Here is a 14,942-nt window from a genome sequence, read left to right as displayed (position 1 = left end):
AATCAAATACTCGATATTAACATTGATATTACTCATCTGTACATGTGCAGATATTTTGTGTCAAATGTTACATTGACTTCAACGTGTTTTTCACGAGTTAACGTAAAGGACAAATTACACATTGTGACTAAGGGGAATCTATAAGGGGCAATGCGGCTACATCCACTGCGGCAGCACGCGATCCACAAACCAGTGGCGAGTTGTCTCATCCAGGGGCCCTCGACATCCATCAATTCCTGATTGCGAGGTAAGAAAATTGAGAAAATGGGAAAAGGACAGTTTTCTAGAAAATTAGGAAGCCTTTATAAGGTATCATAAATTAAAATTTTAATTCTCCCGCCATTTGCTCTGTCGATAAATTGGTCGCCTGTGCAAGTTGCCGGCTCCACCGCAGGGCGGTATTTCATGCTGCGCCTGGTGGGAGAAAAATTACCGATTTTTAGTAACAATCGGGATATATCGGCGAATGTTAACGATTTTCAAGTTGTTTTGGACATAATTTGTAATGACATGGATTTCGGGAGGAGTTTTTCCTCCCTTAAAAGATTAATCTGAGAGGGGATGGACCTATGAGAGGCAATAGACAGTCAAAAGAAAATTGAAAAATTTTGCTGGAAATTTTTCGCTCAAAGTTATTCATTTTTCGAAATCGATACACGTAAAGTTTCATCATCTTCTGGAGATGAATGTACCTCGATTTCGCTGGGGAAAATTCCCGTAATTTCTCCAGACCGATTTTTATAGACAACAGTTTGCGATCGGCTGAGGGAAGTTCGGAAATTGCGTACAATTTTGTGAGTGTCGACTTTTATAATTTTTTAGACTGATGACATTACACGTGCAACTAATAGTAAAAATAAATTCCATCCTACACGTCTGATCTTATGATGTTTATTTTCAGAGTGACAAACTATCTACTAGAAGACTCCACACATGAATGTAAAAAACGGATAGTGAAAATTTTTGACTTAATTTCTGGATAATCGATTCGGGTTACTGGATTAAACATATATCGACATGGAGAAGATAACTCTATCGAACGGTTGAATACATATCAAATTTTTTTGGTTGAGTATCAGAAAGGCCTTTAGAGCTTCGAAATGAGACTAACTCCATTGTAAGCCTATTTTCCATTACAGATATGAGATTTTTAATGTTCCACTTTGAGTACTGAATGGACCGGTTTGGATCATCAATAACCGCGAGATCAGACCAGTGAGAATCAATAATTTTTCAAATATAATTTTCAAGGTTTTTTTTTTTAATATCAAAATACACCGGCTGCACACCCATTAGTATTTTATCATTTGCTCAAGAGACATTGATAATTCAAAATAACTCAATTTCGATAAGCACATGAACCGGTTTCAAGTTTCAAAAAATGGGAATTGGCAAAGGGGAATCATACAATTACATTGTATGATATATCCAGAGGATCGTAAGGTTTTGAAGGATTTTTAGCTACTTTATAATGATCATATGATCCCGGCAGAGTAAACCGCGCTGATTCTACGTCACGTCAGATATATCTCCCCCCTTTAACAATAGCCTAATTCGTTGAAATTGAATTATTCTCATCTGAGATATCACCGTTTAAAACCCTCCACACTATATTTCAAGCGTAGGGCACATTTGGCCGGAAAACCATTCGTTCGATGACTTTTCGTCTAAAATTACTTCCTTCAGAAATAGATTTCAAAAAAAAAATTCGTGCATCATTTGGAACGTCCAATTTAGAAAGAATGAAGCAACGAAACAAAATGACGCTGTGAAGCGCCCTTTAGATTAATTACACCACTTAAGGACGAAGACACAGCGCATCATCTTTCATCAATGGCGATTGACTGTTTAAACGAGAAAAATCATTAAAAACCCTCTCGTCAATTGACGTGTCTAGAGACTTGTAGCAGTTGTTCGCAAAAGAAGAAATTACTTTGGGCTTCATTTTTTCGTTTGAAATCGGCGGTTCGACGACGTTGTCGGAAACTTGCCAGAGGTGCGTATGGAGTGTAGAGTCAATTCGGCAACGTTGAAATTTAAATAACACGGCTGCGGGTTTCACGGAGCTGACCAATCCCAGGGTCTCTCGTGATGGCCTGACTGAGTTTAAAATACGATTAAAACCATGAAAGTCGTATCGTTTGTCCAGTTGATATTGAAGTTTGAAAGGGCTCTCAAGTGGAGTCCTGCTTCCTCTGCTAGCTGATAACACGATATCTGTAAAGTAAAATTTACCGATCTCACTGATACTTCGTCGAACTCCTTCCAGGTCCAGGACCAGACCAATTATATTGAAATGGTATCGTCTATTCCTGAGATATCACCGATTGAGGACCTCCATTTTGCCCCACTCTCTTCAATCTTCCACCCAGCCGGCAAAAATCGGCTCTCCCCACGTGTCTGCATTCAGCATTTTTGTTTTCATTTTATCTTGCACTTCAGTGCCGGTTTATTCGAGTTCAGGGTCTTCTGGTTCTCGAGGAAATACGCGTTCAGTCTCTCTCCCGAAGTTGCTGAAGCAACCGCGCTCTCCTCCACGGTTGTTACATATTTTTTTTTTTTGCTTTCACAAATTTACCGGTACGAAAAATTCTAAATCTATGCGCGACACACGCATATACAAACTCTATTTCGTGTCTACCCGTACCTGAAAATGTTGCGTGGCGCGCAGCTGCGACCTTGTACGCCCTTGTCGAATTGTGTCTTACGTACGTCGAAACGACGATTCGACGGCGACACCACTCGTTTTTTATTAGCCGCTGTGATCGGCATTTGACAATTTCGTGGGTTTCACGTGTTGTTTGAGTGCCGGCTAGTTAATCCCATTGATATTCCTAATTAGTGTGCGAAGAATTTTCATTGACATTGCGGAAGAAATAGTGCATTTTTAAAGTGTCACCACTCCGAAGGGTGCAACAGCTGAGGTGAATTTTCAAAATCGAAAATTTTCAACCTCTCGATCTGCCTTGAAATAGAGTATGTCTTATTTTTCATGGAACTTTACAGTTTAATTCACATGCTCTTCATTGATTAATTAATTCAATTTTATGGAGTTGTATGTCAGGGGACAAATGTCAAGGTCACAATTTCGAGGGACGAAAAAATTGGCGGGTGAAATCAGCCATCGCTTCAACGATAATTTAAACTGAAAAAAATTTACGTACTTTTTTTTTGTTTTCGTTTAGCCCGTAGCGACGGTGCGTTAATTGCTAGTTCAATTACGAGGTGGAGAAGTTTAGTGCGTACACTGTGGGAGTAGAGGGCATCAATGTATTTATGACGATTGTAATGATGAGCATGATAAAAAAACGAACATTTTGATGGATGCGAGAGCTCTTGAGACAATCGGCATTACTCATTTGGTTATATATATATTTTTAGATGCTTTTATTAGACGGACGGTATATTATGTATATCAATCACGCATTCTCCGGGTGTTTTCTCGATACACTCCTTCACATCGTTCTCTCGGCGATAATCTCCTCTTCTCTTCATACGGAATATTCCGTACTCTATATGCTGCTGCGATTTTTTTTTATTTGAAACCGGATTGAGGAACTTTCGCTCTTCTTCGATTTATTCTTTATCGAATATGATATTGGAACGATGGGAAATTTTCCATTGAGTGTAATTAAAAAAATGAGGAAACGGGGGTGAAGTCGTGAAATGAAATGGAGTTGAATGAAGCATCATGATTCATAGTTTATGTGAGGCCGAGTAGTTGTCTTGATGAATTTATTTTATGGGAAAATGTTGGAACACATTTTTTTACTTGTCTTTAATTAACACAAATCAGGCCTTTTCCATTTTGCATAGATAATGGTCTGAATAGTTGCATAATTGAGAATGTTTATCGAATAGCACGAGCACTCAAAAGCATTTTAATCGTTTCTTTCAATTGATAGACACAGTTATCTTCTTTGTGTAGATAAAAATTTTAAGGCGCCAACTCGAGTTGATTATTCAGAAACAAAATAAACAATGTGCAGCTAGTGCTAGCGTGAACATGAGGTTAAGGCGTGAGAGGGCTTAAGCTTGTCTCCATATTATAATTCATTTTAGCTCGAAAATTAAAATTTTTATTCTTCTCCTGAAGCATTGAAAGGACCTGAAGACTTTGGTCCCCATTTTTCATGTGACATTCATTGAAAAAAATTCTCTACTTTTGTCCGTTGTAGGGGCATAGTTCCAATTTTTTTTTCACTATTTTTTTACGGATCTACAATTTGTTTTCAACATTTTATTTACGAGTAGAGATTAACTTGGTTTTGAAATTTCACTACATTTTGTTTGGTCTATTCTATTTATTTCTCCATCAGTGTACAAAATTGATAATCTATCTTATTAATTGTTTCCACCCCAAAATGTCAAAGAATAATTTTTGTTGACAATTTAATTTTACAGTTTCCAAACCTCAGTCATATCTTCATTAAAATTTACGGTCTTGAACAATTGTAAGATTATAAAGCGAACGTTGAATCAATTTTCACTATGGAATCTTGCTCGAGCAGAAAATATCGAGGATTTTGTTGGAAATCCGTTGTTTTTTCTTAAAATCAGACATATTCTCGGTCATCACGCAGTAGTTGGAATGAAATTAATAGCCTCCATTATATTTTGACCTTAATTTCTTGCAATTTCTATTTTTTCTCGCCTGCCGAGGATTTCGGGTCAGGGACACAATAAACTCACGAGTGCTACGGACGTTTTTCTAAAAAATCCTCTAAAAGCCGTTGACAATAAAGAGGAAGACGCAATCATCAGAAATATCGAAATACCCTCACGGCAATGCACCACTTCATCGCCAACTGCTGAAACGTACCGCCCTCCTATATTTTGTTAATTGCTAATTTCATTCATTCTTCTGACGTAGCTCCATCGTCTACATGACGTCCAAAGAGCCGAGAATTCACGAATCCCTTGGGCATCAGGACAATTCAGCACATTTCCATTGAAACCTTCGAAGTAAATAAACGGCAGTATCGAGGAGATGATAAAAGTTGAATAACATTTTTACTGGCGTCAGACGAAGTCTATTTTAAATCTTATTACACAGCGGGTCCCTGGCAAGCATCCATCCTGTTTCTCATTTATCTGTTCTTCTCTTTGCCATTCGTATCGGGCGTAGAAGTCAGGTCGAGATTCGCACACACCTCGTGGTAACGCGTGGGCTCAACCCCTCGCGCCACGTATCAACGATACACTCTCTCTTGACCCGTCTCTGTCTCCTCCTCTTGAATCTTCGTCTTGGTTTTTTCGCCTTATCTATTTTTGAATCGCAATGAGAGGTCGTAGCATTGCCAGGATCGCATTATAAGTAAACGTGACAAAATTATTTTTCAAGAAGTGTCTCTAATATCAACATTAACATTAGAGAGAACATCAACTACATCTTCATGACTAACATTTTTCAAGGTTTATTCATTTTATTTTCAGCGAAGGAGAGGAGGGGTAAAAGTGGATAGATCATCTCAGTTGGATTATCTTCTTAAGGATGTCCAAGTTCTTCAGTCAAATTAGTATTTTTGCTGCCGAAAAGAATCATTTTTTTTCAAGCAGACATTCAGTCTTATCGAGAGTCTCGTCATCCTCCTGCTGTTCCCATCTTTTCATTGTTGAATATGTTTGTGGCATATTTTTTTAGCAATATTGTAAATGATATTTTACTCAATTTCAAGCTTGGCAACATTGCACATGCGTTCTCTGTAATCTTGTCAATTTTGCTGCGAGTAGCGGCTTGAGTAGAGCGTTGCCAGACGTCAGGAAGGCGCGGGTTCCAAGCACTCTACATGACCAACTAAGAAATTTATGATTTTATTGCAATTATTTGTTGGCAAACTTATGTTTTTTGGTGTCACAAACATTAGAGAGTATGAAGAACAAAATCGAGACCGCGATAGCCACCAGAAAACACTTCTGGACTTGATGGGAATGTCGGTTCTTATGGAGGCAATGAGGGAAAAGGTCTGGAATCTGAGCTTGATTTTGGGTCTAAAAAATCGTGGTCTGTTCTGTGAATTCTGAAAAGGATTTTTCCAGGAAGAATTGCTGGAACCTCTTGGACATTTTTAAGGGGCAACAGTTGCATCCCCAGTCCGTTGAACGTTCTTATAGGGCCTAGGGTATTCTCATCGCAGTTCTCGCATGGCAACACATTGCAGGACTTCTTGATCCTCTCACATCAATGCGTTTTGTGTCTCTAATTTGTCAGTGGGTTAATGAAGGACCTGGTGATAAATACCGTTCGTTTATTTACACAGAAGTTTCGCAGTTATAAGAAATATTCTTAGAAGGTCATATCCAGTTTCTGAGATGATCAGCAGATGTAGAAAATGGAAAAGTTGGATTGACAATGTTTTTCTGCAGACATGACAGAATTATTATCCACAGAAATGTGTAGCATAAACATCATTATCGGGAAAAACAACAACATGAACTCTGCGATTCAAAATTCCTAAGCCTCATCAATTTTATTTTTAGTAAAGAAGAGTTTCCTGATAATAAAAATGACGGGAAGTAGGGATGAATGGGTACGGTTAATCTCATCGCTTTGTGAATTATCTTCTTAATGAGGGATCGGACGAGAAATTGAAAAGTTTTTTCCCGAGAATTAATTCGACTCCAAAAATTGTTCCGAAGAATATGTGACTTATTGTCGAGACAGCTAGCAGGTCAAGAGGTAGAAAATGACGAGAATATTTCCCATGGAATTCAATAACTTCAATATTAATAGCGGGAAGAACATCAACTCGGACTCTATGATTAAAAATTGATGAGTTTTATCAATTCCATTTCCATCCAAGAAGAGTTTCCTGATAATTAAAAGAAAGGGGGAGTAAGAATGAATGAACATGACTTAGTCCATTAATTTAAGAATTATCTCTTTAATGAATGCTTTGACAAAAGAATGTCGACAATTATCTATCATTGAAAATCCCATAAGTAGTAAAAAAATTATCAAAAGGTTTTGGCTCTTCTCCCCTATTTTTAACATAATCACTGTTGAAAAAGCTTTGAAAGAGGAGTTGCAAAGTTTTTAATAAAATGTGAAACACTAATAAAAATTAAAAATTAACTAGACAAGTTTAATTTTCATTTTTCGATTTATTTAAGGATAACATTTCCAAGCTTTCGGATTATGCTACTGAATAGTAGTGACGAAATACTTTTATCTCAGAGGACCTCGCACGTGAAATTCTGGAATACCACAAATACCGGATGGCTGAAATTTTTTTCTCTGGGTCCAATTAAAGAACATCTATTTTCTTCCACATACTTACCCAAATACTGCGCTTCCAAGTCGATTAGATCTCCAACAATATCTTCGAGTGGAGAGCACATTTTTTTATTGATTTCCATTAATACGTCTTCAATTTGTTCACCTCTTTACAACCGTTTTGTTATAAAATTTTCGACGTAGGATGTTTCACTCTTCAGAGCATTGCAGACTCTGTTGTTTATAGTTGTTGATTCAACTCTTAAAAAATAGACTTCATTTGGACAATCCAATGAAAGTGGTGATACGTCTCGTGTTTTCAAGGGATTAATTCACTGGCGTTGTTGGAAGAGATTAATCGTTGGATTACAAAATAATCCCATTCGTTAGTCTGCATTTTCGTCTCAGTACAACCAAAATTTAGTCCTTTTTCTGGGATTCGTCTGTACTTACCAACACCTGGATTTTGAATCTACCATTGGTTTACTCTTTCCAATAGACTACGAATTGAGTATTCCAACATTTTCAAACTAATTTATTGAAATTTCATGAATAGATTCGCGTGATTTCACCGTTCATTGACCCCACTTCGTGCTAATTACGGAGAATACTTCCTGGAAAGCGCTCAAATTGCCTCCAGACGGATTACCTGAAACTCGAGTGGGGATTCTATGAAGAAGTCGTGTCCATACCAACAGGTCCAGCACTGTGGCTTACAATTTGCATGACAAGAAAGTGCTGGAGGAACCGGTCGTCATAACTTAAAGTGGACGCCTGGAGTCTCCTGTCGGGAAAATAGTTTCAGATAAAAATAAACGATTCTACTCCCGGCGGTCTGTACCGAGCCCATGATTCTGGCTCGTGTCTGGGTTTAAATTAGAAAGTCGAGATTTTTCGGTTGGTCGAGGCTTCACCAAGGGCTGAGCACATGGGGGCTCCGTTCAGGAGCGACAAAGACCTCAAAAATTGTGGTGGACCTCAAAAACTATTGTGACCTAGGTCGGTTACTGACATCATCAGCAATGTTATTCGCGTCGTTCTCGATTCTCGCGAAGTTTGCATTCTTTTTTGACTTCTTTGCAGATTTTTTCTGGGTCTCTTGCGGAGGTCCTGGACGTTCTTCAATGTTGCAATAGTTTTTATGGTATATGTGGGCGTGTGGGAACCCCCACAATTTTTTCAGATGCTCTGGCAAAGCCCAGAACTTTCCTGAATTTTTGGGAAAGTTCCAAGACTGCGCAGATTGTCTAGAACCTCGGAAAATTTTCGCGAATTTTTGGGAACATTGTGACTATGAGTTTATCCTCCAATAGAGGCAATTCCAAAAAAAGTTCTTGAATCACGTTGAAATGTCCAGAATTTTATATTTGAACTCTATATTAAATTGAAACGAGAGACGGATTCACGTTAAAAAATCTATTTAATGATTATGTTATGCATGTCAAAGGAATTTCAGCGAAATGTGAAACGCCACAACCTTTTGCTAGATATCGTCAAATTTATACTTCCTGAGATATCAGGAAAGTTGTTTCAGTCACAGTCGAAATAAAAACAGATTGATTTAAATGTGCCTTCCGTCAATATTTTCGAGATTCTACAGTATCTTTTATTTTTTAAGTCGGCCAATAGTCAGGGGAAAGCGTTTGAAACGTCGGTTAACGGTGGATCTCATCAATAAATTCGAAAGTGGATCAATTCACCCAAAATTCTTCTTTAAAAAATTAACACGTTATTTCACCACTCCCAATCATACGAGGATCACGTTAAAGGTCAGACACCATTTATTTTTGCCTTTATTACTTCATGGAGTCTGTCTAGGAGTGTGATCTCGACCTTGCCACATGTACTTATCGAGATTTAATGAAGAAAAAAATTGGAAACAATCGTTGACGAAGACATTCAATTATGAAATGGTTGAAGAATGAGTAGAAAAATAAATAGATAAAAGATGCAGACTTCAGACACAACAGGGCAAAATCAGATAATGTTCCACGAGTTATTGGTAATCTTATTTTACCCTCCGTCGTATTATCAGAAAAAGTAAATTAAAATCTACTTGGAAGTTTACTAATGGATCCGGTAAAAATGAATAGAAAAGAAAATATCTCGTGGAACAAAGGTCGCAGGTCTTTTTTCATTCAATTATCCTTATCTCCTAGCCCATTGTGATAGTTGTTTCCCAATTTTGCGCGCCAAAAGATAATTGTCTCATTCCTTTCTGCCATAAGATAGTCCATAATATTTAAGGGCCTTTCCCTAGAGCCAAAGGAACCTCCCCATGGCCTCGAAACTTTCCTATCTCCATTAAATTAAGAGATATTCGTTAAATTTAACTCGAAGCAACATCGACTCATCAATTTTTATCACTTCGCTACTGAATCAATTATCGTAAATTATGTAGACCATATTTAACCATTTTTTGTCTTCAGATACTTATTCTTCCTCAACGATGGGTAACTGATTGCAGCAAAAAAATTCAAATTTACAGACAGGAATTTTTGTCGCCCCCCAGAGCCTTTATAGTCTCATGCAAAAAAAATTTTTTCATAAGTTTTTTTATTGTGGCCTAGGTCGGGTTTTGCAATCATAAAAAATCTTGTTTACGGTTGTCGGAATCAATTGCGTCGGAATAAATTCCGGTGACATTTCGGGGAGTCGTCACGCAGATGGTTTCAGATTAACATTATTGGCCGAGGAAAAAATTCATTTCGTGATGCATATCTTGAATCGGATTAGCGGCATTCCGTCACTCCAGACGTTGAGTGTATGTGAAAAAATCGATAGCATTGAAAAAGAAATGCAGCTCGTCAATTGTGTGCGACGAATTTATTGAATTTTCTTTCGCACTCGAGCAGTAATTTTATTAATTTTCCCCAACTCAGTCTTGCGATATTTTTTTTATTCTTAATTCCAAATTAGTATTGAAATTGTTAATGTTATTGTTCCTCCCATTGTATTCAAATTCTGTTTTGTAAGATTTATAGCAGTTTCATCAGGTAGTAATGCATGGGGAGATGTTTTCATGAAAATATACTGACCCTCTTGAGAATGCTGGGACATTTGTTAATCTATGCGGCACTTAGTCAAAGCCTGTTGGTAATTTTTAACGTGGCCGAGGTTATAAGTTATTCACTACATCAAAAAGGGTGCTGTTGACATGTAAAAGATGTTCAACCACATTGATCAACATTTTATATGGGTAGATTAATTTTTTAATTGCAATAAGAGTGAATAATGTTCTTTAAATTGGAAGAAGCATTACGGTGAGACCAATTCCTTTTCATTGGAACTTCCTATTTTTTTTTGTCTGCCAATAGAATGATCCGGGGCTCACGAGAAATTCGGTAAACGGGGGCGATAATTCCAATTATAAATTTTCTTCCATTTCAGATTTTTTCTGTTCAAAAATGTGTCGTCGTATATTTTTCTAGATAATCTTGGGATGACCTGGTGAAAGCACTGCAATATAATCTGAAAGGCTGAGCAATAGAGAAATTAATGCAGGAGAGACTCCCCCGCGGGACCTTCTCGTGAGGTCTCCCATGCCCTGGGAAATAAGGCTGATATATCGATATACTTCCTAAAATTCTTGTTTATTTTTAAAAGGTCTTCTAACGGTTCAAACCAGTCTGCTTAAAACCCGAGGCATAAATCATTCAAAAAGGAAAATCGAGTTCTAACTTACAGATCGCTCGGGTAACTTGATGCAAGATTGAACTTGAATGCGGGTCGCATGTTCACTGACAAAGGTTGAGAAAATTTTTTCTAAAATCCCTGTGGAATTAACCATTCAGAGCATTCTTCAGGGCCCTTACTAACACACACGTCTTATCCTCCTCTTTTACACGTGTTATACTCTTTTGAAACTGATACGTTTCGTGCGTTTGATGTCTGAGAGGTTCAATGACCCTCCAGACACATGATAATCCCATATTTATTTGATATGTTTCTATGCACGACATATATTCATGAAAAACCTTACGAGAAAACCTTGAGCACTCGCTGGCGAATTCTCTCGAAGCTGCATCATAATCTAATGAGTCCTCTATTTTTTCCATTTTTATATGGAAAAAATATTAATAATATCGAATTTTTGGACGGAACCCTTCAGTTGTTCTGTTCAATTTTGCATTGAAAATCATTGAGAAACTATATTTTTTAATAATTTTCTATGAATTTCGCGAAGTTTTCTGTGAATCGTTTTCGTATCTGTTCTAATAAAAAATAATGAAAAACCATTTAAAGAAAGGGAATTTATATCTAAGATCATTTATGGAAAAAAATCAGGCTAATAAGTGTCATAGATAATACAAATGTATTTGTTTCTGTCGAATAAACCATCAAAACTCATGTGGAAATACAAAACAAAAAAACAGGAGACTTGATCAAATTTCCAAAGCGATATGTCAAATGAGTGTTTCCCCCAGAGTGTTAGAACGAAAAGGTCTGATGCGATAGAAAACCAGGTGAATTCCCCGGGAAAAGTGCTAGATTTTTCTAATTTTTCTCAGTGTCTACATTGGTGTCACATGGTCTGTTAAAGGCCTTCACTTCAGGGCATGAATGGACCTAATATTCATTCACTCATTCATCAGTTAATTAGCTCGTTCCCAGGAATTATAAATGCTGATTTTTCTTGCATTTAAAAATTTCTTCAAACACTGGAAGAGAAATTTAAAATCCAAATATGTGCATAGCCGTACAGGATAATACATTCATCGTAAGACGAAGTGATGTTGGTACGTAGACTCGTGTGTTCAGCCGGTTGCCATGCGATAACTCCCGGCACCAGGAGTGGGATCTTGTAGTAGACACTTGTCCCGGTACATTTTCGAATCGTCGAACTCACTCTCTCGAGACAATTTCAACGCAACGGAACAGTTGTATTAGTGTTTCTCAAGTTGTGGCTCGTCGCTTTACCGATAACTAGTGCAGTTTATTTTAAAATACATTTCGGGATAACCTTGTGTTACTTGCGAATCTGCTCACCGGATCTTCGCTAGTTTTTATTTTCGTATTTATAAATATCGCGAGTGAAAACATGAAAACATTTAGATAGATACAGGGTGTGGGATTTGATTGGTGATTGTTTGATTGACTCCTATTCAGCGCGAAAATATTTATTTCCAATTGATGCAAGAATCAATATTAATCGCCTGACACTGCATGATATGATCGATAAAAATCGTCACCCTGACGCGATTTCGTCACGATCAGTCGAGATATACTCCGATGATATCGGTAATTCAGAAACGATGTTGTGAATGGGAATTCCAGCATTTTAATATATATCTGTTAAATGAGAAATTAGTCTGCGGATGAGAGAATATGGAAAGAAAATCTGTTGAAAGTTATCTCGTTCCGGAGTTTTTATCGATATTCTACTAAATAGGGGATAGATCGGGTAAACATGAGGAACTGTCGATGATTTTCCGATTTCCCGGTCGAATTCCCGCTACTTTCCCGCAATTCACTGCATCTTCTAGACAATATGCATTAAAATTCATCAGGGGTTCCCCACACATGTACGCCACCCGAATGTCAGGTCATTTTTTTAACGGCATTGAATTCTGGAGAACATTTTTGGAAATTTACTTATTACAGTCATGAGTTCACAATTAAAATACGTGAGGAGAGTTTCAAGTTTTTAAATACTCCGTTGATCACCGTTTGTCACAAGAGAATTTTACACTGTTTGCAAAAATGATAAAACTCCACTCTGATATATGGTCTATGGAATTGTGCGAGAAGTTCGATTGGATATTGTTATTTATCATTCACTTCTGCTGAAAGCTGACCAGTTTTTAGGAACGTACAGGCACGGGGTCGCACTCCGCCTCTTGGTGGAGCAACTCCATGGGGCGACCCACGGAATTTCAACATGAAAATTGCTGTATATCATTATAGGATTTTTTCAATCCAAAATGTTATTAACTAGCCTTTCACCGATTTGGCAATTAGTCGATCCTGGGAGAAATCAAAATATCGAAATTCGAAAAACTTTCGAGGGCTCGATCAACGGAGTGTTTAGACTGGACTCTGGATGCGGATAGAAAAATCCAATAAACATTACGCATTTTAAACAATAGTTTCAAAGTGTCAGGAAATTTTGTAGAGCGTTTCGTCAGTTCTGTTGAATTGTCTGTAAAAAATTACGCTGATTATGACCGCGATAAGTTTTTTGTTTAGTCAGAGAACGCTGAAACACTCGGTAAATTTTTTTCCAAAAAATGTCTTCCAAAATTTTCCGTGAACTGATCATCGAAATAATTCCATATCCAACATAATATCATAACTGAACTCTTCGCATTCTATTCTATTTACGCTTCGCCCCTCCACCATCCACAATATTTACCAACCAATGTTGTTCATCCCCAAGTTCAGGTTCACTGTGATCGCGATTAATTAAAACTTGAGTAACCAACAGTCGTGATGAGGAATAAACAAAGCGATTTCCATGCTAACTCTTTAATCAACAAACCGGTGGTCCAATAATAACGACGCGATAACCCCTAGAGTCTTGACCCCAACTGTTGCAATTAGTCGTAATAGTTATGATGGATGGAAGCATGCTAATTAAATTTCCATTGAGACCCTGACCGTGTTATTAAGGGTCACTGGTACACGGTTCAACAATTGCCGAAAATGGGGTCATGATTTATGGCATCTAAATGACGTTGAACAATTTTTTAAAATTGCTCACAACTCATCTACTTCATTATCAGCCAATATAAATTCAATGAATTTCAATAAAAAATCAAAACCTTGAATTGCAATTCATGAGAATGCATGTATATTTTCCATCCATCAATAATTTACTCAAGGACGTAAATAAAAAGACCATTGAACCTCGTTCACTCGCATATCGTCTATCTGTAGTCTAGGCGAATAGATAATCTTATGTAATAGATTGTATACGATGAGGTAGTTCACCTCGTGGTGTGTGCTTGCGTGCTAACGTGTTATAGCCACTTCATAAACTTCAATACGTTATGTCTTTTAGTTTAGTCACGAGAGAATGGCGACTAACCGCTTGAAGAGAGATTATAATACTGGGGTTTCGACCAACCGCAATGATGATTGGATCTGATTGTCGTCAATTGTTGAAATGAACGTTTCGGACGAAAGTGATTTAGTTGTTGCGCACCGAAGGACATTGAGAATGTCATGGGTATCCCATAAATTATTTTTACAAATTTTATTCTCCCCCATGTGCAGATCTATCTGCTCCCACCTGAATCGCCACTAATTAGCATGGGATATCTGATGCATTTGGTGGAACGAAAATGATATTTTTCGGATACTGTTGAGTTTCCGTTTTGTGAGATTCCCGTGACAGTCTGAGATAATTATTCTAGTGGAGTTCTACACGACTTGATTGAACATTCAATGTGCGCAAGATAGAACGAGTTATCGCAGACACTCAGTTGCTTATCTAATTGTGGTCCTTGATCGTATGACACTTGAGAATTTGACATCAATCTTTCGCAATTACACGCTCACCTTGCGTGACTGATATTATGAAGATGCATTTGCACGTTCATGCCATCGAGGTTTGTTCAAGATTAATTTATTTTTGGTTTTTTTTTATCTTGATGAATGGGGATAATCGTTTGATAATATTTAGGGGTCGACATGTTTATCTCCATTTGTGGAGTGAGAATAAATTCAGATGTGGAGTAGTGTACCATTACATTTTTGTTGACTGCTTTTATCTCAGAGACGA

At 37.5% G+C, this 14,942-nt stretch overlaps 1 protein-coding gene across 11 annotated transcripts in view; it reads left to right on the top strand.

Moving 5' to 3' along the window:
* The first annotated feature begins 105 nt into the window (after nt 1–105).
* LOC135161994 (glycogen-binding subunit 76A-like) overlaps nt 106–14,942 on the top strand; it is a 20,319-nt gene continuing 5,482 nt past the window's right edge. Inside the window, exons 1-3 of one of the 11 annotated variants that reach the window (XM_064120058.1) lie at nt 11,949–12,457; nt 14,220–14,387; nt 14,575–14,769. In XM_064120058.1, coding sequence (XP_063976128.1) covers nt 14,737–14,769 — 33 coding nt within the window. In that variant the 5' untranslated portion in view covers nt 11,949–12,457; nt 14,220–14,387; nt 14,575–14,736. Of the gene's footprint in view, nt 248–2,742; nt 2,977–11,948; nt 12,458–14,219; nt 14,770–14,942 lie in introns of those variants that run through there. The other 10 variants (XM_064120086.1, XM_064120075.1, XM_064120051.1 and 7 more) reach the window with 10 other exon arrangements.

This window comes from Diachasmimorpha longicaudata, chromosome 1 (genome assembly GCF_034640455.1).
Source record: "Diachasmimorpha longicaudata isolate KC_UGA_2023 chromosome 1, iyDiaLong2, whole genome shotgun sequence".
In the NCBI taxonomy this organism is placed as follows: Eukaryota; Metazoa; Arthropoda; class Insecta; order Hymenoptera; family Braconidae; genus Diachasmimorpha; species Diachasmimorpha longicaudata.
Note: the sequence above shows the minus strand (reverse complement) of the source record. Positions and strands in the feature narration are given on the sequence as shown.